At 49.2% G+C, this 21,054-nt stretch overlaps 2 protein-coding genes across 5 annotated transcripts in view; both read right to left on the bottom strand.

Moving 5' to 3' along the window:
• The window catches only part of LOC141072179 (bMERB domain-containing protein 1-like), a 34,121-nt gene extending 16,098 nt beyond the window's left edge, over positions 1-18,023 (bottom strand). The window contains exon 1 of one of the 3 annotated variants that reach the window (XM_073559688.1): positions 17,777-18,023. The gene's annotated coding sequence lies outside the window, so the exon portion shown is untranslated. Of the gene's footprint in view, positions 1-8; positions 470-17,374; positions 17,515-17,776 lie in introns of those variants that run through there. The other 2 variants (XM_073559684.1, XM_073559685.1) reach the window with 2 other exon arrangements.
• On the bottom strand, positions 10,124-17,513 carry MFSD6L (major facilitator superfamily domain containing 6 like). Of its 2 annotated transcripts, none has more exons than XM_073559683.1 (2): positions 17,375-17,513; positions 10,124-12,080 (listed from the first exon to the last, which is right to left on the bottom strand). In XM_073559683.1, the coding sequence occupies exon 2, from the start codon at positions 12,045-12,047 to the stop codon at positions 10,224-10,226; it is 1,824 nt and encodes a 607-aa protein (XP_073415784.1). In that variant the 5' UTR covers positions 12,048-12,080; positions 17,375-17,513; the 3' UTR covers positions 10,124-10,223. The 2 variants fall into 2 exon arrangements, with proteins under 2 accessions (XP_073415784.1, XP_073415783.1); XM_073559682.1 differs by lacking the exon at positions 17,375-17,513 and adding an exon at positions 16,587-16,844.
• Positions 18,024-21,054: the final 3,031 nt, after the last annotated feature.

The raw sequence follows: 21,054 nt of genomic DNA, 5'->3' as shown, positions 1-21,054 counted from the left end.
TTACGCACTTTTCTGATATGCTTGTTTACATCAGAAGGGTGAAAACCCCTTTTTCTCACATAGATGTCAGTCGGACGGGATCAGGATGACGTTTTTAGCTTCTGCGGGCAAAATACATAAGATTTCCCTTTACTGATTGGAGATCTTAAAAATGGTAAGAAACCCCTACCTAAAGTACAGGGTGGGCCATTTATAAGGTTAGACCTGGGTGGGCCATGTATATGGATACACCTAAATCAAATGGGAATGGTTGGTGATATCAGCTTCCTGTTTGTGTCACATTAGTACATACCTCACAACTTTTGAACAAGGGAAAGAGGGGCGAAGGCTGCGGCGCGCGTAGCACGTCGCGGCAAATTTTAGGCCACGCCCCAACCACACCCATTTCACAACTAGTCACAACCATGTCCACGCCCCAATTGCACCCATTTAGCACTACTGATCACACTGACTGGTACCGAGGGCATAGTGGCTCGCATCATGGGCACATTGACTGGTACTGAGTAAAAGAAAGAACAGAGAGAGAGGGAAAGAAAGAACAGAGAGAGAGAGAGAGAGAGAGAGAGAGAGAGAGAGAGAGAGAAAAGAAAGAACAGAGAGAGAGAGGAAAGAAAGAACAGAGAGAGAGAGGAAAGAAAGAACAGAGAGAGGGAAAGAAAGAACAGAGAGAGAGAGGGAAAGAACAGAGAGAGAGAGGGAAAGAAAGAACAGAGAGGGAAAGAAAGAACAGAGAGGGAAAGAAAGAACAGAGAGGGAAAGAAAGAAACAAAGAGGGAAAGAAAGAGGGGAAAGAGAACGGAGAAAGAGAAAGAAGGAAGAAAGAAACAGAGAGAAAGAAAGAACAGAGAGAGAGAGGGGACAGAAAAAAGAACAGAGAGAGAGAGAGAGAGAGAGAGAGAGAGAGAAAGAAAGAGGGGAAAGAAAGAACAGAGAAAGAGGGGAAAGAAAGAACAGAGAGAAAAAGAGAACAGAGAGAAAGAAAGAACAGAGAGAAAGAAAGAACAGAGAGAAAGAAAGAACAGAGAGGGGACAGAAAAAAAGAACAGAGAGAGAGAAAGAAAGAACAGAGAGAGACAGAGAAAGAACAGAGAGAAAGAAAGAGGGGAAAGAAAGGAAGAACAGAGAGAGAGAGAGAGAGAGAAAGAACAGAGAGAGAGAAAGAACAGAGAGAGAGAAAGAACAGAGAGAAAGAAAGAACAGAGAGAGAGAAAGAAAGAGGGGAAAGAAAGAAGAAAGAAACAGATAGAGAAAGATTCTATAAAGATACTATAGCAGCCCAGCTCCCATTATAGTGCCCACCTGAGCCTCCCGGTGCAGGACATATCATGATCCGCTCACATGGCCGACATCCCTGATTTCAAGGCAATCCCGCTGTCGGAGGACACAGTGATGGATCTGAAGCATTCCGTGAAGTGCCTCCATGGTTCCGTCACAATCTCCTCCTGAGATTACCTCATTTTTGGTCAGCTTCCAGCACGTCACTTCCGGTGGAACGTCACGTGCGGATTTTAAAGTGCTCCTCGTGGCTCCGCCGTGTACTCCTGTGTCCGCGGGAAAAGTAACCTCCCGGCCGGGGCAGTTGGGCAGACTCAAAATCAGGACTGTCCTGCTGGATCCGGGAAGGTTGGGAGGTATGAATGCTCCCCACCATAAACAGTGTACACGCATGGCTCCGCACACCTCATACACACATGGTTCAGCTTTGTATGCCTTGTACACACACGGCTCCGCTCCGTACGCCTCGTACACACATGGCTCTGCTCCGTACACCTTGTACACACACGACTCTGCTCCATACACACATGGCTCCACTCCGTACAACCACGGCTCTGCTCTGTACACCCCGTACACACAGCTCTGCTCCGCTCCGTAAACACACGGCTTAGCTCTGTACACTTTTTTTACACAAAGGGCTCCGTTCCGTACACCTCGTACACATCCAGCATCATGACAACCACAAACACGCGGCTCCGCTCCATACACCTCGTACACACGCGGCTCCGCTGCGTACACCTCGCACACACGCGGCTCCGCTTCGTACACCTCGCACACACACACACGGCACTGCTACATCCACACTGTAAACCCCTCCTGACTTCACACAAACTTTACCTCATCCAGAACCATGACAAGTTCAACCAGCACAGCAGAGTCCTGCATACACAGAGGCCCATGATCATGTGACCCCTGACTCCTCCCCTCCTGTGACCACATCACAGGTCCTCCTGTGCCTCAGAAGAGAACATCAGAACACAACTTAGCGACCTCACTGCAGGGCAGGTTGTATGCGGCTGCAGTGGGTCTGTGCGAGGGCGAGAATGTGGTCGGTGCCTGGGGGGGGGGGGCGGCGTGCGGCTTATCTCCCTGCAGTGCGGGATAAAATAGACTTGGGTTGACAGTGGGTGGGCGGAGCAAAAACGGGACTGTCCCATGGAATCCAGAACGCTTGGGAGCTATGTTAATATATGGGAGGGGGGAACACTTTTCAAGATGGGTGGTGACCACCCAGGTGTATCCATATAAATGGGCCACCCTGTATATCAGAAAGTTGCAGAACTTTTCATTATATGGGGGATTAAAGTGTCGCACTAAGGGGTGGATTAAGGGTAGCCAGGGTCCTGGGCTGTTCAGACTCTGTGGGCCCCCCGGTCATGTGACGGGGTCAGGAAGTCACTAGTTTTAATGACGCATATGGTGCTTCAAGGGGCAGGAAGGGGTTAAATACTGGAGGTAAAAGGCTCAGCAAATACACAATGTGTGCACCAGGCCTCACAAATACTGAGGTAAAAAACACCAAATACTCAGCGTGTCCATGAAGCCTTACAAATACTGAGCGAAAAACTCACCAAATACTCAGCGTGTGCACGAGGCCTTATAAATACTGAGGTACAAACTCACCAAATACTCAGCGTGTGCACGAGGCCTTACAAAACTGGAAGGCTTCCACCCATCTAGTCCTGACTCACCTGTACCTAACATCGAAACCAGCTAATAGTCTGCAATCACCTGCTGACCTGGGCCCATGACCTGTCAGACAAGTTACTTCACATGAGTCACACAGAGGCTTCTGCTTCATGAACTTCCCCTGATAGAAGAAGCAGCCTCCGGTGTGCAGCCTGTGGCCGGATAAACAGGAAGAGACGCTACTCGTCACAGGCTGTGCCCAACATGGCAGCAGAGGTGTTAACGCCACAGACAAGTCGCCGTCTCCTCACACACTGGACACGATGCTGCATCTGGTGACGAACAAGCGCACATAGAGCAATGTTAGTCATGTCCCAGATGTTCAGCATGTGGAGGACCAAAGGGGGACAAAAAAGACCCCAGGATTGGAACAGGAGCATGAGAAAGTGGATGGCGGTCGGAGGGGCAGGGTTTATATAGGGGTTGGAGTAAGTAAATATACTGTATATATCTATACACACACATATTACTACAAGCGGGCTGCGCACACATGCACAATCCTCAGGTTGTACAACTTTCATCTGGTCAAAACATTTCTCTCAGTAGGCCAAGAAAGAAACGTGGCAGGAATAAAGTACAACTCCTAGTAACTTATGTGTGAGGCAGAGGTGACAAGACCCACCATCTCGTGCCCACCTTACTAGAGGTGCCCACTGCCCACATATAACAAAGTTGATGGAAACAGACAACTTTCACTATGATGATTGGTTACCGTCCGCCCAACCACACCCATTTCACAACTAGTCACACCCATGTCCAAGCCCCAACCACACCCATTTAGCACTGCTGATCACACTGACTGATACTGAGGGCACAGTGGCTGGCATTATGGGCACAGTGACTGGTACTGAGGAAAAGACAGAAAGAACAGAGAGAAAAAGAAAACAGACAGAAAGAAAGGAGAGAGAAAGGAGAGAGAGAAAGAAAGAGCAGAAAGAAAGAAGAAAGAGAAACAGAGAGAGAAAGAAAGAGAAACAGAGAGAGAAAGAGAAACAGAAAGAAAGAGGGGACAGAAAAAAAAATAACAGATAAAAAAAAGAAAGGGGAAAGGAAAAACAGGGAGAGAGAAAGAGGGGAAAGAAAGAATAGAGAAAGAAAGAAAGGGGAAAGAAAGAAAGAACAGAGAAGGAGAGGGGAAAGAAAAAGCAGAGCAAAAGAAAGAGAAAGAAAGAACAGAGAGAAAGCAAGAAAGAAAGAAAGAAAGAGAGGAAAGAAAGAACAGAGAGAGAAAGATTCTATAAAGACACTATACCAGTCCGGCTCACATTGTAGTGCCCACCTGAGCCTCCTGGTGCAGGACATATCGTGATCCACTCACATGGCCGACATCCCCGAGTCCAAGGTGATCCCAATGGCCGCACTGTCGGAGGAGGACACGGTGATGGATCTGAAGCATTTCCTGAAGTGCCTCTATGTTTCCGTCACAATCTCCTCCCAAAATTACCTCATTTCCGGTCAGCTTCCAGCACGTCACTTCCGATGGAACGTCACGTGAGCGTTTTCAAGTGCTCCTCGGGGCTCCGCCGTGTACTCCTGTGTCCACTGGAAAAGTAAGCTCCCGGTCGGGGCAGTGGGGCAGACTCTTAAAATCTGGGACGGCTGGGAGGTATGGATGCTCCCCATCATACACCTTGTACATGCATGGCTCCGCACACCTCATACACACACTGTTCCGCTTTGTATGCCTCGTACATACACGGCTCCACTCCGTACACCTCGCACACACACGGTTCCACTCAGTACACACATGGCTTCACTCCTTAAACCTCATACACATGCGGCTCTGCTCCGTACACCTTGTACACACATGGCTCCATTCCTTAAACCTTGTACACATGCGGCTTTGCTCCATACACCTCGTACACACGCGGCTCCGCTCCGTAAACACGGCTCAGCTCCATACACTTTGTACACACAGGGCTCCGTTCCGTACACACGCGGCTTTGCTCCGTGCACATCTCCGCTCCATACACCTCATAGACGCGCGGTTCCGCTCCACACACCTCATAGACGCATGGCTCCGCTCCACACACCTCATAGACGCATGGCTCCACTCCACACACCTCATAGACGCATGGCTCCGCTCCACACACCTCATAGACGCATGGCTCCGCTCCACACACCTCATAGACGCATGGCTCCGCTCCACACACCTCATAGACGCATGGCTCCACTCCACACACCTCATAGACGCATGGCTCCGCTCCACACACCTCATAGACGCATGGCTCCGCTCCACACACCTCATAGACGCATGGCTCCGCTCCACACACCTCATAGACGCATGGCTCCGCTCCACACACCTCATAGACGCATGGCTCCGCTCCGTACACCTCATAGACGCATGGCTCCGCTCCGTACACCTCATAGACGCATGGCTCCGCTCCGTACACCTCATAGACGCATGGCTCCGCTCCGTACACCTCGCACACACACACTCAGCTACATCCACCCTGTAAACCCCTCTTGACCCCACACATACTTCCCTCATGCAGCACCATGACAACCAGCACAGCAGAGTCCTGCATACATCGAGGGCTGTGCACACAGGACCTGTGATGGGGTCACAGGAGGGGATGAGTCAGGGGTCACATGATCAGGGGCCTTGGACAGAGGCCCCTGATCATGTGACCCTCCTGTGACCTCATCACAGGTCCTGTGCGCACAGAGCAGGGATTTATCAGTGAGGAGCTGCGGTGGCCGGTGGGTCTGTTTGGGAGGGCGAGGATGGGGGGGGGTCGGTGCATGGGGGGGTTGTGGCGCTATGGTGGCGGACTATAAAGGGGCAATTAAACCTGGGCTGGTGGCCCCCCCCACACCAATGGGCCCTGGGCTACCGTCCAGATTGACCTCATTATAATCCGCCACTGGTCGCACTACTTGCGATCGCCCACCTGACGCTACATCGAGCGTAGCAAGGAGCACGCTGGCGGCAATGGTTAGGATACTTGAGGAGTCCTGCACATGCCACAGTAGAGGAAAGATGGATCCGATGCGCTGAAGGGGTTAATGTCCTTCACCTGCAGCGCGATCCTCGCCTCATTACTACAGATCATTAGCGGTGGTAGGAGCAGCTGGGCTCGGATTTATTTTTAATGGCGCAACTGGCGGAAAATCCTAACAAGACGCAGACTGCTGCAGAGAATGAATGTCAGATAAGGCCAAATTCACATGGACTGACCGTGGGACACCTGATCCGAACAGAACAGCATTATATGTACCTAGGAGACAGGACCCCTGCAGCCAGTCCATGCATTGGGGTCTGGAATGTATGGTCTTAGGAGTATTTCATTCTAAATTCCATCTCTTGGGAATCCGCTTGGACACCATGCCCTTATGGCCCTTTAGGTGGGCCGATCAGCAGTTGTTTACTGGCCAGACTAGATGGCTGACTAACAACACGGCTGTGACCAGACGGTTCGGCGAAGCTTCGCTCATCTGCGGCGCCCTGATGACTGTGAGCTGAAATCATGCGACAACTAACCAACGTGTTGGGTAGCGATTTGACAGCACAGTCCAGCCATATCCTACACGTGCTCAGAATCATCATTAACATGATATCCGATGATCGCCTTCTGTGCTGCAGAGAACAATGATGAACGTCCCCATTCAGTTTTTTTTTTCTAGAAATCATCTAGAAATTGTGGCATGATCTAAACATGACCTAGAGAAGCCAATGATCCAGAACAAACTGTTATAGCAACTACTCTAGTTCCCGACTATCTAAGGCTGCGCTCACATGCAGACTAGATAAAATTTATGGATCCAAGTAAGTATCCTGTTGCGTGTGGTCTTGATGACCGCAACAAAGCACTTGCCTGTTAGTCAAAGCCATTTCAAAATCTCCCTTCGGAATGGGTACAACTCATCTTATGCCCACTATAGGGCCTGATTATGTTATCCATATTGGGCTGCTGTGTATTTATCATAAACTCTCAATAGGCAAACAATTGACGAAAACCTTCTGGACTAAATTGATTCACTGTTGTATTTCTTGACCAAGTCAAGATTTGGCCATATATGTCTGTTGCTTATATAGTACCAATCCGTCTCTCACCACATCCACTGGGACTCACAAGTCTACACCAATTTCACAGGAAGCCAATTAAACTCTCAGAATAGTGGAAGTTAACTTAACAACCTGTAGGAAACCCAAACATGGGAGGAACATACAGTGGGTACGGAAAGTATTCAGGCCCCTTTAATTTTTTCACTCTTTGTTTCATTGCAGCCATTTGGTAAATTCAAAAAAAGTTCATTTTTTTCTCATTAATGTACACTCTGCACCCCATCCTTGACTGAAACCCCCCCCCCCCAGAAATGTTTGCAAATTTATTAAAAAAAGAAAAACTGAAATATCACATGGTCATAAGTATTCAAACCCTTTGCTCAGTATTGAATACAAGTTTTTCACACCTGGATTTAGGGATCCTCTGCCATTCTTCCTTGCAGATGCTCTCCAGATCCGGCAGGTTGGGTGGTGAACAGCCATTTTCAGGTTTCTCCAGAGATGTTCAATTGTGTTTAGGTCAGGGCTGTGGCTGGGCCAGTCAAGAATGGTCACAGAGTTGTTCTGAAGCCACTCCTTTGTTATTTTAGCTGTGTGCTTAGGGTCATTGTCTTGTTGGAAGGTGAACCTTCGGCCAAGTCTGAGGTCCAGAGCACTCTGGAAGGTTTTCATTCAGGATCTCTCTGTACTTGGCCGCATTCATGTTTCTTTCAATTGCAACTTGTCGTCCTGTCCCTGCAGCTGAAAATCACCCCCATAGCATGATGCTGCCACCACCACCATGTTTCACTGTTGGGATAGTATTGGGCAGGTGATGAGCAGTGCCTGGTTTTCTCCACACATACCGCTTAGAACTTTTTGGTGATAATACTATCTGTTTCATCAGACCAGAGAATCTTATTTCTCAGAGTCTGGGAGTCCTTCTTGTGTTTTCTTAGCAAACTCTATGCGGGCTTTCATATGTCTTGCACTGAGGAGAGGCTTCCGTCGGGCCACTCTGCCATAAAGGCCCCGACTGGTGGAGGGCTGCAGTGATAGTTGACTTTATGGAACCTTCTCCCCTCTCCTTACTGCATGTGTGGAGCTCAGCCAAAGTGATCTTGGGTTTCTTCTTTACCTCTCTCACCAAGGCTCTTCTCCCACGATTGCTCAGTTTGGCTGGACGGCCAGGTCTAGGAAAACTTCTGGTGGTCCCAAACGTCTTCCATTTAAGGATTATGGAGGCCACTGTGCTCTTAGGAACCTTGAGTACTGCAGAAATTCTTTTGTAACCTTGGCCAGATCTGTGCCTTGCCACAATTCTGTCTCTGAGCTCCTTGGCCAGTTCCTTTGGTCTCATGATTCTCATTTTGTCTGACATGCACTGTGAGCTCTTATATAGACAGGTGTGTGCCTTTACAAATCAAGTCCTAGCAGTTTAATTACGCACAGCTGGACTCCATTCAAGGAGTAGAACTATATCAAGGAGGATCACAAGGCAATGGACACCATGTGACTTAAGTATGAGTGTCTCAGCAAAGGGTCTGCATACTTATGACCATGTGATATTTCAGTTTTTCTTTTTTAATAAATTTGCAAAAATGTCTACATTTCTGTTTTTTTTGCAGTCAAGATGGAGTGCAGAGTGTACATTAATGAGAAAAAAAAAATGAACTTTTTTGAATTTACCAAATGGCTGCAATGAAACAAAGAGTGAAAAGTTTAAAGGGGTCTGAATACTTTCCGTACCCACTGTATGGAGGCTCAAATGCAGATGAACTTGGTCAGGTTGAGACTCAGGACCCCAGCGTTGCAAGGCAATAGTGCCAACTACTGAAGCAGGGGCGATGCCAACGTAGGAATCTGCTGTTTGGTGACATTTGCATCTCGGAGTCATTCTCTGACCCCTTCAGATGTCCACATTTGGGATTGTACATTGCGCTGAAGACTTGGTAATGCCCTGTCAGCTCCATAGCTACTAAATAAGGCAGTTGTAAATGTTTTACCAACTGGATACAGTTAGTGGAAGAGGTCAGGAACATAATTGACCAATGGCTCATGCAGCCCCCCGTTGTCTAATTCAGAGGAGAGAAGACAATGACTGCTTGATTAGCAGAGTAAAAGTTCGTCTGGTACGGCTTACAGGTAGGAGCGTTGCAGTGACTACATAGTCTGGCATTCTGCTCTAAATACTGGGGATGACAGAAATTAGCGGGACCCAGCTGTAACTAACAGGAGCTCAAGTTTATATACCGGGGTGTGGGGGCAAATTCCAAGTTAGAATAGGTTTGTTGCGTTACTGGCTCCTTAAAAAAGGTTTTACGGGCCCAGTCTTGTAATATCAGCTTAAGGCCACGTTCACACGCTCAGTATTTTACCTTAGTATTTTTATGCCAAAACCAGGAATGGGTGATAAATGCAGAAGGGGTGACGTGTGTCTATTATATTTTTCCATTGTTCCACTCCTAATTTTGGCTTTCAAATACTGATGTAAAATACTGACCAAATACTGAACATGTGAATGTGGTCCTAAAGACAAAAGCTGCACAGTAAAATTGCAGCTCGGAGATTGTCCCACGACATCAAGTCACAGACCACGTTGTACAAATGTTTTTGGCCTGGTCTCAGACATGCTGTGACGCGACCAAAACCATTTGTGAAACTTCCTTTCATGCAATTATTTTAGTGTAACAATGCAGACAAGTCGCCAAATAGTAAATATATGACATGACCTCATGCCACGATCCCCCGAGACCTCATGCCACAATTCCCCTCCAAAGACGCCACGATCGCCCCTCCATGTCGCGACCTCACGGCGCGATCCCCTCCATGTCGCGACCTCACGGCGCGATCCCCTCCATGTCGCGACCTCACGGCGCGATCCCCTCCATGTCGCGACCTCACGGCGCGATCCCCTCCATGTCGCGACCTCACGGCGCGATCCCCTCCATGTCGCGACCTCACGCCACGATCCCCCGATGTCACAGCCTCACGGCGCGATCCCCTCGATGTTGCGGCCTCAGTCCACAATGCTGCAGAACACATTGCATCTATTAGATATACTATTATGTAACGCAAGGCAATTAATACTCTGGGTGCCTCTAGCAAGCTGTATAATCTTTAACCAACTCTTCAATCATTCAAAGAATATAAAAAAACAAACCCACAGAATGTAATAAAATATTATATATTATCATCCATTTTCATAGTGAACCATATTACGTTAAAGATTAGGTTCATGGTGGCATAAAGTCATGCATTTTATTACAGGCTACCATTTTTTGCAATCATCTTTCATAGCCTTAACAAGCCAGTCTCTTTCCTGGTCGTCATCAGTGTCGCTCATGTCGCTATTGTCTGCAGCCAGGAGCTGCGTATAGTTAATTTTCTTTATATGGGGAAGTCTGGGATGGACCAACATGAACAAAGCGATCCAGAGCAGCAAAGTTACGCTACATGCTTGGAACAGTATAGGAAGGCTAAAACTGCTGACAATGAAACCACTGGCAAAGCTGCCCAGACTGGCGCCACAGTCATGTGACAAACAGTGCAGGACGAGCAACAGAGCCCTCTCTGTCCCTGGTGTAGCCACATCATTGGCTTGGGCATTTACAGCCCAAACAAGGGCTCCGTTGCTGAAGGCACTTAAAACTTGAATGGGCAACACGGCCCAAGGTGTCCATAAGAATGAGTAATAGACCATCTGTAATGCCAGACAGCCTAGGCCGGTGACCACTGTCCATTTGAGCGAAAAGGCTCTCAACATTTTACCCCTGAAGAAGTGAAGCACAACTTCAGAGAAAATAGCAACGCTGACAGAGACTCCCATATAGAGCTCCGTGCTGCCCACGTCCTGCATCTGCCAAAACAAGAAGTTGTGAGCTGTGGACCAAATGGCACCAGTCAAAAAGACGGTGATGGTCAGAAGGATGACTTGGCCGTCTCTTCCAATGAGAGCCAGGGCTTTCATGGTCTTGTTGCTATGTTCGGTTTTCTTTGACACGTGAACAGGATAAAAAGTGGCAAGGAACATAGTGATGATCATAAAAGCAGAATAGCCATAGAAATGAAGATAGATCCTGGGGATGCCGGCCGTCAGGAAGCAGCTGAGATTCTCCATCAACAGTACGACGGCACAAGAGCCAATGCAAGCTCCTATGTGGCTCCAAATCCAGACTTTACCGTGCCGGTCAGTGGCGTCTACATAGTCAAGATATTCGTAAAGACTGTCATCTGTTGTCCACTTTAGTGGAGCTGAGAAGATGGACCAGACCATGACCATGCCCAACACAACCAGTAATATCCTATGTTCATTATCCAGGAAGTGTTCTAGAATCGGAATACCCAAGCTGACATCTCGGACTTTCTTATGTACAGAATGGTTGGATGGTTTAGGTTTCGAAGATCGAAGAGTAGAATCAGAGTCTACTTGAGAAGAGTTGCGCAAAACCTCATTGTTATGGCTGGTGATATTCTCTCTAGACTCAATGGCTGTTGGTTTAGTCTTTGGTTTAATCTTTTTCTGCCTTGGAGTGTTGGTCTCTAGAAGTGTTGTGAAAGTGGAGAGGGCAAATGGTGTCTCTGTGGTGTCAACATTTTCCTCGGTTCTGTCTTCCATTGTCCAATGTTCTGTAAACAGGACTGGTTCCGGCTGAGATGTCGAAGAACTTTCAGGAAACAGAAAACTAGTATTATCCTCAGGTCCAAACAGCTCTACATCCATAGCACCTGGGGAGGTCGCCTTCTGATTCCAAGGAAGACTAACGTTACAGTATCTCAGGACCATATCTCTTTCCAACGGGGGAAACAAAGTGAAGGCTATGCTGACTCCGGCTGACAACAGCAGAGAAGCAGTGATGAGAAGCCTTCGCTTACTGTTCGTTTTGGCCATGTAAGAGCAAAAAGGGGCCCAAAAAACATGGATCATGTGCTTCAGGCCTATTATTATCCCCACCAAAGGAGGACTTAGTCCCAGGTGTCGGAAGAATATGGTTAAGAAAGGGATAAGGCAGAACTTTCCAATGCCGTGGAAGAAATGGAAAAGGCTGGCGATGGCCAGAGCCTTGCTGATGTCCCACTGCTTGGTGACACTCATGTTTTTAGTTGGGAAGTGCCTCTTCCGGGATTCCTGTGAACACATAATAGAGCGAAGGTTAGGAAAACTCCCCATATATTGTTATCAGTGGACTATGATACAATCATCTGACTTGTAGTTGGTATATATCGGGCTTCATTAGATTATATGACCATGAAAAATGAGTTACATTGGTTCAACCTACTTCAAAGGCTATAAAGTCTGTGCAATTTCTAGGGTCACAACTATATATGAGCAAAATTGGTTCCAAGGACCCTGGTCCAGTGGCTACATTAGTAGTCCATCGAGAAAACCAAAAGCAAAACACAAAACAAATATCCTGGAATAAAAAAGTAAAAAAATATATTGCAAAAATTACATGAAGGTAGTAATAATAGCAATAATAAGGGTATCCATCCTGTCTGGCCTATACTATTACTGGTGGTTCAGTCCCTCTGTCCTTGTTCACATTTACGTCACTTGACAAGTGGAAAGGTTTTAAATACAAGAGTTAGGACTGTCCCACAAGGGTTGCCGTGACGTGGCGGGATGGCTTCTACATTATTTTGATCAAAATTATGTTAACTAAATACCCTTATTATTGCTATTATTACTACCTTCATGTAATTTTTGCAATATATTTTTTTACTTTTTTATTCCAGGATATTTGTTTTGTGTTTTGCTTTTGGTTTTCTCTGTGTAAAGGTCATGTGTTCATATGCAATTACATTTTGCATGCACATTAATTTACTTTTTCTGCTCAGACCCAGTTTCTCATTAGTAGTCCATCGTGCCTCCTCCTACCTGCTGACATCCCCGATGCCTCTACTGATTAGAATGCCTGGCATAATACCGAGACCATGACGTCGCCGTTGGGCGTGCAAATCAGAAGAGGCGCTGGGGATGACAGCAGGCATGAGGCGGATCAACGGACTCGACTCCCATTCTGCAGCCATAGAATACCAGGGTCCTGCAAATTTATTTGCTGATCTCTAGTCATATTAATTACTGCCATTGTTAAATGGGTAGTACAAAGTTAGAAAAAAAAATGGCTGCTTCCATCCAGAAGCGGCACAACACCTGTCCACAGGTTCTTCCTGGTACCGCAGCTCAGTCTTAGGCCTCATTCACATGTCTGTTTTTCATGGATAGGACTTGTACCTACTATAGCCCGTGATTTTCCACGGATCTAAGTGATGAAAGTTTTTTAGTCTGTGAAAACTTTGGTGTCATATTTTCTTGGACTGTTGCATATCAAATGAATACAGAATTAGCCCCTTTTCACATACAAGAAACTGGGACTAAAAAAAAAAAAAACAAAAAAAAAAAAGAAGAAATCACTGACTTAATTCGGTCAGTTTTACGCGTATGTCAAGAAACCGTATGTGTGAATGAGGTCTTTTTCTTGTCAATGAGGCGCAAGTAATGCCAATCATGGACAGGTGAGGGTCTCTTCTATTAAAGGCAGCAGCCATGTTTTTCTAATTTTGTACAATCCCTTAATACCTTGTCACCATGTGTCCTGAGCCCCCATGATGGGGCAACCCATGTAAATGTACGGACATGGAAAACCTATTTTCATACACCCTTTGAGTGGGGGTGTCCGCTAAGGATCCTTATGCCTTGGCCAAAATGGAGAGCTACAGAGAGCGAACAGGAAGACCTGTCCTGTATAATACACACAACCCACCAATGTGAATGGACACTGTGTAATACTTTATTTTTCCTGTGGTGGCGTTGCAAAGATATTGAACACGTACGCAATATTTCCAATATTACAGCTGATCACTAAGGATCTTATGAAGATGGAAGCGCGATGAGCTTGTAGTCAAGGAATTCTTCTAACAACTGAAGAGAACCCCTTTAAGTGCTACATGACTTTCTTAAATATTAAGCACTTGTAACACATTTTATAGTGCCGACACGTTCTTCTACCGTCTCTGCTGTGCAGCCCTCTACAGACCTCAATGGAGACTGTGCACCTGCCGGACGACAGCCCACAAAAGTAGCGCAAATTGCACGGGGAGGGATAAACTTGCACCATATGAGCCTCGTACCGCGGTAGGGCCACACAGTTGAGGCGGATCATTTGGGTGTAAATGTATTTTCTACTTTTAAAGTTAAAAAAAGTCAATGTCCTATGATCTTGGCATGTTAGCAAAAATGTCTGTCTGTCAAGATAAGGAACTTGGCAGGAAAATCCTTGGTACTTTGCAGCGAGTGTCTTGAGAGGGTGTGAGTGTTTGCTCTCCGCAGCAGGACATAACTTCCTGGTGTGATAATGAGCTTGGTCGGCTGACTCCCCTCTCCCCACCACGTTATAGTAAGAAGCGTGATTGCCTGCAGGGTGCGATGTGCTGCACTTCTATAGTGAGAGGCTGGAGGTCCCAACACCAGTGAGGTCACCTCCGCCTACTCACAGCCACCCACCTAAACGCCTTCAGGTATTTAGGAGCATCCAGCCCAACCAGCTAAGAACTTTATATAAAGGACTGCAGCACTCATCTTCAGCACCACACTCTTATCCTGAGCTCCTGAGACAGATTTTTTAGTTTTTTACATACAGGTCATCTTCTTTGAGACGGAAACCACCACCCAAGTGGTCATCATAAAGAGGTTACACTGCATTTGCAATTTTCGCCAAACTATTATCACCGGATTGTCAGAATGGGGAGCCAAGCATTGGTGAAGGATCAAGGTCAGATCTCCAATGATCGGACATGTCCTATCAATAGGTAATCGATAGTGATGAGCGAACGTGCTGGGATAAGGCGTTATCCATGCTCTGATGCTAGTAGAGTGTCTTTGGCGTGCTCGAATAATATGCTCGAGTCCCTGTGGTGGCATGTCTGGGGCCTGTTCCACAGTCGCAACACATGGAGGGATTGCATGTTCTGTAGGCAATTCCTGTATGCGCTGCAGCTGTCATACAGCCTCCAGACATGCAGTCGCGGAGACTCGAGCATATTATTTGAGCAAGCTGAACACACCGTTATCCGAGCACGTTCACTCGTGACTTTTGATCGATGCTTATGGCTGGAAACCAACCTTCCCCAATGTCACATATCTGCATCATCTTTTGGGTTCCCATGTATGGAGCTCCATATCCTGCAGTTGAACACCTCAGATGCCTTCATCAATAGAGACAGCGGAGTCTAAGCGGTTAGATAGGGGATCTTCTCTGTTATCCCATCATGACGCAATTGTGAGGGTTTCACTTGGTCTCCAATGCAGCCAGGTGCCTCCTGATGACCCTTGGCTCTGCCATGTTCTGCTCCTATAAGTACAATACACTGCAGAGGTATTTCAGTGTGTTTTACAAGCAATCACTGGTTAAAATTGTGGGGGTCCGGCTCTTCAGCCAGGCACCCAGTTATTGGTACATTACTTTTCTGGCAAAGTTCCACAGGTATCCAGACATGGAGACGTGAAGCAGGTATGATGGCAAGGAATTACAAGGTCCAGACCCTCACCGATCTTAGCCATAAAGTGGAACTAAATGATGTGCAGGACCCGCTCTTCTGATTAGAAGGCGTGAAGTCATGTGTGTGTTGTGCCACAACTACGATGACACGCCGGACCTACTAATCAGAAGAGGTAACGAGGATGCCAACGGGTAGGAGAAATATCGCAGGGCTCTGGTCCAGCAGCCATGGACTACTGACATGACCACAGGCGGACATATCATTGGTACAACCAAATAGGGGCCTAAAAGGTAAGGGGAACCATTTTGGTCTCCAAAGAAGGTGGAATTGGGCATTATGATGAGCTATTAGATTACAAAAGGGCCCTATATTGTTCTTGCACAGGGGTCCTCTTCTGTCTCCGCTAGTGCACAGAACGGCTTAGACAGCCCCATTTAACATGTCCTTCTAGAGTATTTTATGTCTAGAAAGGACCCCCATAGGAGATAGTAGAGCCACCCTTAGGGTATGTGAAATGGACTTTTGTTTCCTGGAAGGGAGAACCCGTCTCATTTTTCAACAGGCAAACACTGGTGTTTTTTTTTCTTACCGTTTCCTGAGCGTGTCGTTGATATTTTTAACCATTGGTGAGGAGAATTTTTTAGGCATTTTTTTTTTACAGTGTATTATTTTTAACGCCATTTAACAATTAAGAAATCTAGGGCTTCCCATTGACTTGCACTGTATCCTCTGAGGGGGAAATGCCTGAAAAGTGGACCGGTCACTAGTGATAAGCCAACGTGCTCTTATAAGGGGTTATCCCGCATGCTCAGGTGCTAGCGGAGTGTCTTCTGCCTGCTCGAATAATATGTTCGAGTCCCTGCGGCTGCATGTCTCGGACATATTACTCGAGCACACCAAAGTCACTCGGTTAGCACCTGAGCATGCTGAGATAACACCTCATCCAGGGACGTTCGCTCATCGCTACCGGTCACTTTGCCGTGTTTGGAAACCTCATAAAGACGCTCAAAAGCCTGAACACGTGACCAGTAATAGAAATGAACATGTTCATTCTTTTGAGCATTTAATTAGCGCTTTTTCCGGGGGGGCTTTGGAGCGGAAACCACCCGAAAATCACATTGAGTGCTTTAATTACCATTTGCCAGCTCCTCCCCGATGAGGTCAGCCAACGTGAGGGGCGATGCTGCTAAAAAGAAGGTGCTGTCACTGCTTTATCACTACATAACCTTCAGATTCCAATGAAATGACTTTTTCTGCAGTTTTACGTTGGATTTCCACCTGCGGCGCAAATTGTTACCCGACCGGAAAAATTCCCAGTGAGGTTTGTTCATGTCGGGGGGAGGTCACGGTCATCCGCAGCACCCCAAATCAATTCTTCTGCTCTCCGCCATCAATAGGGTTAACCTGCTCCCCCTCCGCTGACAGCCGAGGAATCCAGACAAGTTGAGCAGGTTGTAGCGCTTCGTGCAGAGTCCGTCTTCACCTGGGAGGGGTGTATAGGAGACAGATTTGGGGGCGGCGAGGAATGATCGCCTCTTATAAGTGATGTAGGAATTATCCTCAAGGCCTTATCAATAATCATTGCAGCTTATCGCGTCGTTTTCTAGCTCCCTGCTTGCTGTCAGTGAATGGAAACATTCAGGAACAGTTTGTGCACATTAGGGTCTGTGTACATTCATTTACCAGGACAATGGGGTCACCGATGCATTGCCGTGACTAATAGGGGGCCGCGGACGCAGAATGCAAGGCGATAGGCACCGGCCAGACCAAGCTCTGGTGTCTGCTGCTTGTTATAGCACGTCAGGGGTTATAATGGAGCAGTCCTGACGTCACAGGCCTGTTCTGACCGCTGCAGGTAGTCTGAGATAATGACGTCATTACAGGAGTGATATACAAGGAAATCAGTGCTGCACAGAGACTGACCTGCCGCTAGGATGATACAGGGCTCTCCTCCACACGAGGAAGGGTCTCCCGGACAGATGACACCCGGAGGAGGCTCCACATCTCCGGCCAGGACACAGTTACACCCGCAGCCTCAATGCCGGAGGTGGCGGACACGTCACCGGCCTGCAACCTGCTGCACCAACCGCCCCGCAGCTGCTAACCACGCCCACCAGCAGGTGTCGCTGCTCATACACCTGACCAGCGATACATGTCACCTGTCACCGTCGCTTGGAGACGGGATGAAGCGCATAGATCATAGAGGTTAGAAAGCAGACGGACAAGACACAGAGAAGACCGCGATGACTGCTGCCATCTAGCGCTTGTAAGATCAATACCCTGTTAGGAGAAGCGAAAAAAATGGTGCACTACTTTCCAACTAACCAATCAGATGAAGCGTTTCATATATGCTACGCAGATGAGGGAATGAGAGAAAGGCTATGATTGGTTGCTGTCTGAGGCGTCTACTTAAGGGGAGAATGTTCCAGACTTTTCTCCTCACACTGGTGAGTTTTACCATCTCTAGTGTAATGAGGGTCCGCTGAGGTAATTTTAGACAGTTATAGTTGAAAGATTGGCGTGGTGGGGGCCGCCATCACGGCATGACAGCCCTTACAAGTGTATGGGGCCCCAGTGATTAGGGGGGGGGGCCGCCCCGCCCCGCCCCGCCCCGCCCCGCCCCGCGCCCGGCGCCCGGCGCCCGGCGCCCGAGCACACTGGCAGCCCGAGCTCTGTCTGCTGTGTGCGCACAGGACCTGTGATGAGGTCACAAGATGGGAGAGTCCGGTGTCACATGATCAGGGCCCTGGACGCATTCAGGACTCTGCTGTGCTTGTTGTCGTGTACTGCTGGATGAGGTAAAGTTTCTGTGCGGGGACCCCGGTGATTAGGGGGGCCCGGTGCCCGCCCGGCGCCTGAGAACAATGGCAGCCCGGTCCACGCTCGGCCCCGGGCCCCCCTACGTTTTGTTCAGGCTCCTCCAGCTCCGTCTGCTGTGTGATGAGGTCACAGGAGGGGTGGAGTCAGGGGTCACATGATCAGGGGCCTCATGTCTGCAGGACTCTGCTGTGCTGGTTGTCATGGTGTACTGCTGGATGAGGTAAAGTTTCTGTGTGGGTTCAGGAGGGGTTTACAGGGTGGATGTAGCAGAGCCGCGCGTGTACGAGGAGTACGGAGCGGAGCCGCGCGTGTACGAGGAGTACGGAGCGGAGCCGCGCGTGTACGAGGAGTACGGAGCGGAGCCGCGCGTGTACGAGGAGTACGGAGCGAAGCCGCGCGTGTACAAGGAGTACGGAGCGGAGCCGCGCGTGTACGAGGTGTATGAAGCGGAGTTGCGCGTGTACGAGGTTTACGGAGAGGAGCCGCGCGTGTACGAGGAGTACAGAGAGGAGCCGCGCGTGTACGAGGTGTACGGAGCGGAGCCGCGCGTGTACGAGGTGTACGGAGCAGAGCCGCGCGTGTACGAGGTGTACGGAGCGGAGCCGCGCGTGTACGAGGTGTACGGAGCGGAGCCGCGCGTGTACGAGGTGTACGGAGCGGAGCCGCGCGTGTACGAGGTGTACGGAGCGGAGCCGCGCGTGTAAGAGGAGTACGGAGAGGAGCAGCGCGTGTACGAGGTGTACGGAGCGGAGCCGCGCGTGTACGTGGTGTACGGAGCGGAGCCGCGCGTGTACGAGGTGTACGGAGCGGAGCCGCGCGTGTACGAGGAGTACGGAGAGGCGCCGCGCGTGTACGAGGAGTACGGAGAGGCGCCGCGCGTGTACGAGGAGTACGGAGAGGCGCCGCGCGTGTACGAGGAGTACGGAGAGGCGCCGCGCGTGTACGAGGAGTACGGAGAGGCGCCGCGCGTGTACGAGGAGTACGGAGAGGCGCCGCGCGTGTACGAGGAGTACGGAGAGGCGCCGCGCGTGTACGAGGAGTACGGAGAAGAGCCAAGCGTGTACGACGAGTACGGAGAGGAGCCGCGCGTGTACGACGAGTACGGAGAAGAGCCGAGCGTGTACGAGGTGTACGGAGAGGAGCTGTGCGTGTACGAGGAGTAAGGAGCGGAGCCGTGTGTACGAGGAGTACGGAGCGGAGCCGTGTGTAGGAGTTGTGCGGAGAGGAGCCGTGCGTGTACGACGAGTACGTAGAGGAGCCGTGCGTGTACGACGAGTACGGAGAGGAGCCGTGCGTGTACGAGGTGTACGGAGCGGAGCCGTGTGTACGAGGTGTACGGAGCGGAGCCGCATGTGTACGAGGTGAGCGGAGAGGAGCCGCGCGTGTACGAGGAGTACGGAGCGGAGCCGTGCGTGTACGAGGTGTACGGAGCGGAGCCGTGCGTGTACGAGGTGTACGGAGCGGAGCCGTGCGTGTACGAGGTGTACGGAGCGGAGCCGTGTCTGTACGAGGTGTACGGAGCGGAGCCGTGTCTGTACGAGGTGTACGGAGCGGAGCCGTGTGTACGAGGTGTACGGAGCGGAGCCGCGTGTGTGCGAGGTGTATGGAGCGGAGCCGTGTCTGTACGAGGTGTACGGAGCGGAGCCGTGTGTATGAGGTGTACGGAGCGGAGCCGCGTGTGTGCGAGGTGTGCGGAGCCGTGTGTACGAGGTGCACAGAGCCGCTTGTGCATTTTGGCATTGGGGGGCCCATTAGAAAGTTATTATGCAACGTCGGCGGCGGGCGCTTATGGCCGTGTGAAGGGGATAAGGGAAACCGCGCTTCAGATAGGAGTTCTGCAGCAGCTGCGATATGACTGCGGCTCTCATGCTGGGAGAGCAAGGCTCTGTGGGGCAGCGGTTCCGTCCAGCTCAATAAACCTGTCTCCCCCTGAGGGGCTGCAGTGCCATTGTGGGGTTGGGAGCCTTAGGGTACATCCCCGTGTTGTACCCCACAGGGGCAGACTCCCACCCACCTGCCCTATATTCTCTGCTGCAGAGCCGGCTTCTTCCCACTTACCCTACTGTTTCAGGTTGCCCTATGTGCATGAGATGTCATCTAGGGGTCTTTCACTTGTCCCCAGATGACTCCCAATACAGTAAATAAAGCCCCCCAGTCCTCTCCCTCCCCTGCACTAGCTGAAGGGTTCAGAGTCAGACATAGGGGAGGGGGTAATATTATCTAGTCTTTTCTTACCTCAGGGATTTTTTGGGGTCACCTTTTGACAACTCTTATAAAGTCACCTGCTCTATTCTCACAATGTGCAAGGCAGCGGAGAAGTCTGCAGTGTAAAATTGACTGGGGGCTTTATAGTCCCACTGGTTCTCAGTCCACTCTGTGCCATTTTTAGGGTCAGGGCTCTTTTGCAGGGTTTTGACAGAACAGATTTGTGATGGTAATGTAACATAAAGCGCAGTCCTGGGACCATTAGATACTTACAAATATGCATTTCTATTCCTCCAGGAAATGTGTGAGGAAATACAAATGAGTGGGAGATTCCCACTCAAATGTGCATTTTAAAATCCACAGTGTGTCACTTGTATGTGACAAGATCCACACGTGCCACATGATTTTGTTGAGGATAGTCCACATTGAATGTGCTGCTCGTGCGCTTACTCTTAGGGCTGACCCTCACTACAGGTCTAGTGCTGAACATTGGGGATTTTCCAGTTCCCCTATGTCAATGTCATTCAGGTAAATTGATCTGATTGGCAGTTCACTATCAGATCTGTAGCAGTGGGGAC

The sequence above is a fragment of the Dendrobates tinctorius genome, unplaced genomic scaffold, assembly GCF_039654945.1.
Source record: "Dendrobates tinctorius isolate UK_male_01 unplaced genomic scaffold, ASM3965494v1 ptg000014l, whole genome shotgun sequence".
Lineage (NCBI taxonomy): Eukaryota > Metazoa > Chordata > Amphibia > Anura > Dendrobatidae > Dendrobates > Dendrobates tinctorius.
The sequence above is the reverse complement of the archived record's forward strand: the minus strand, read 5'-3'. Positions and strand labels throughout refer to the sequence as shown.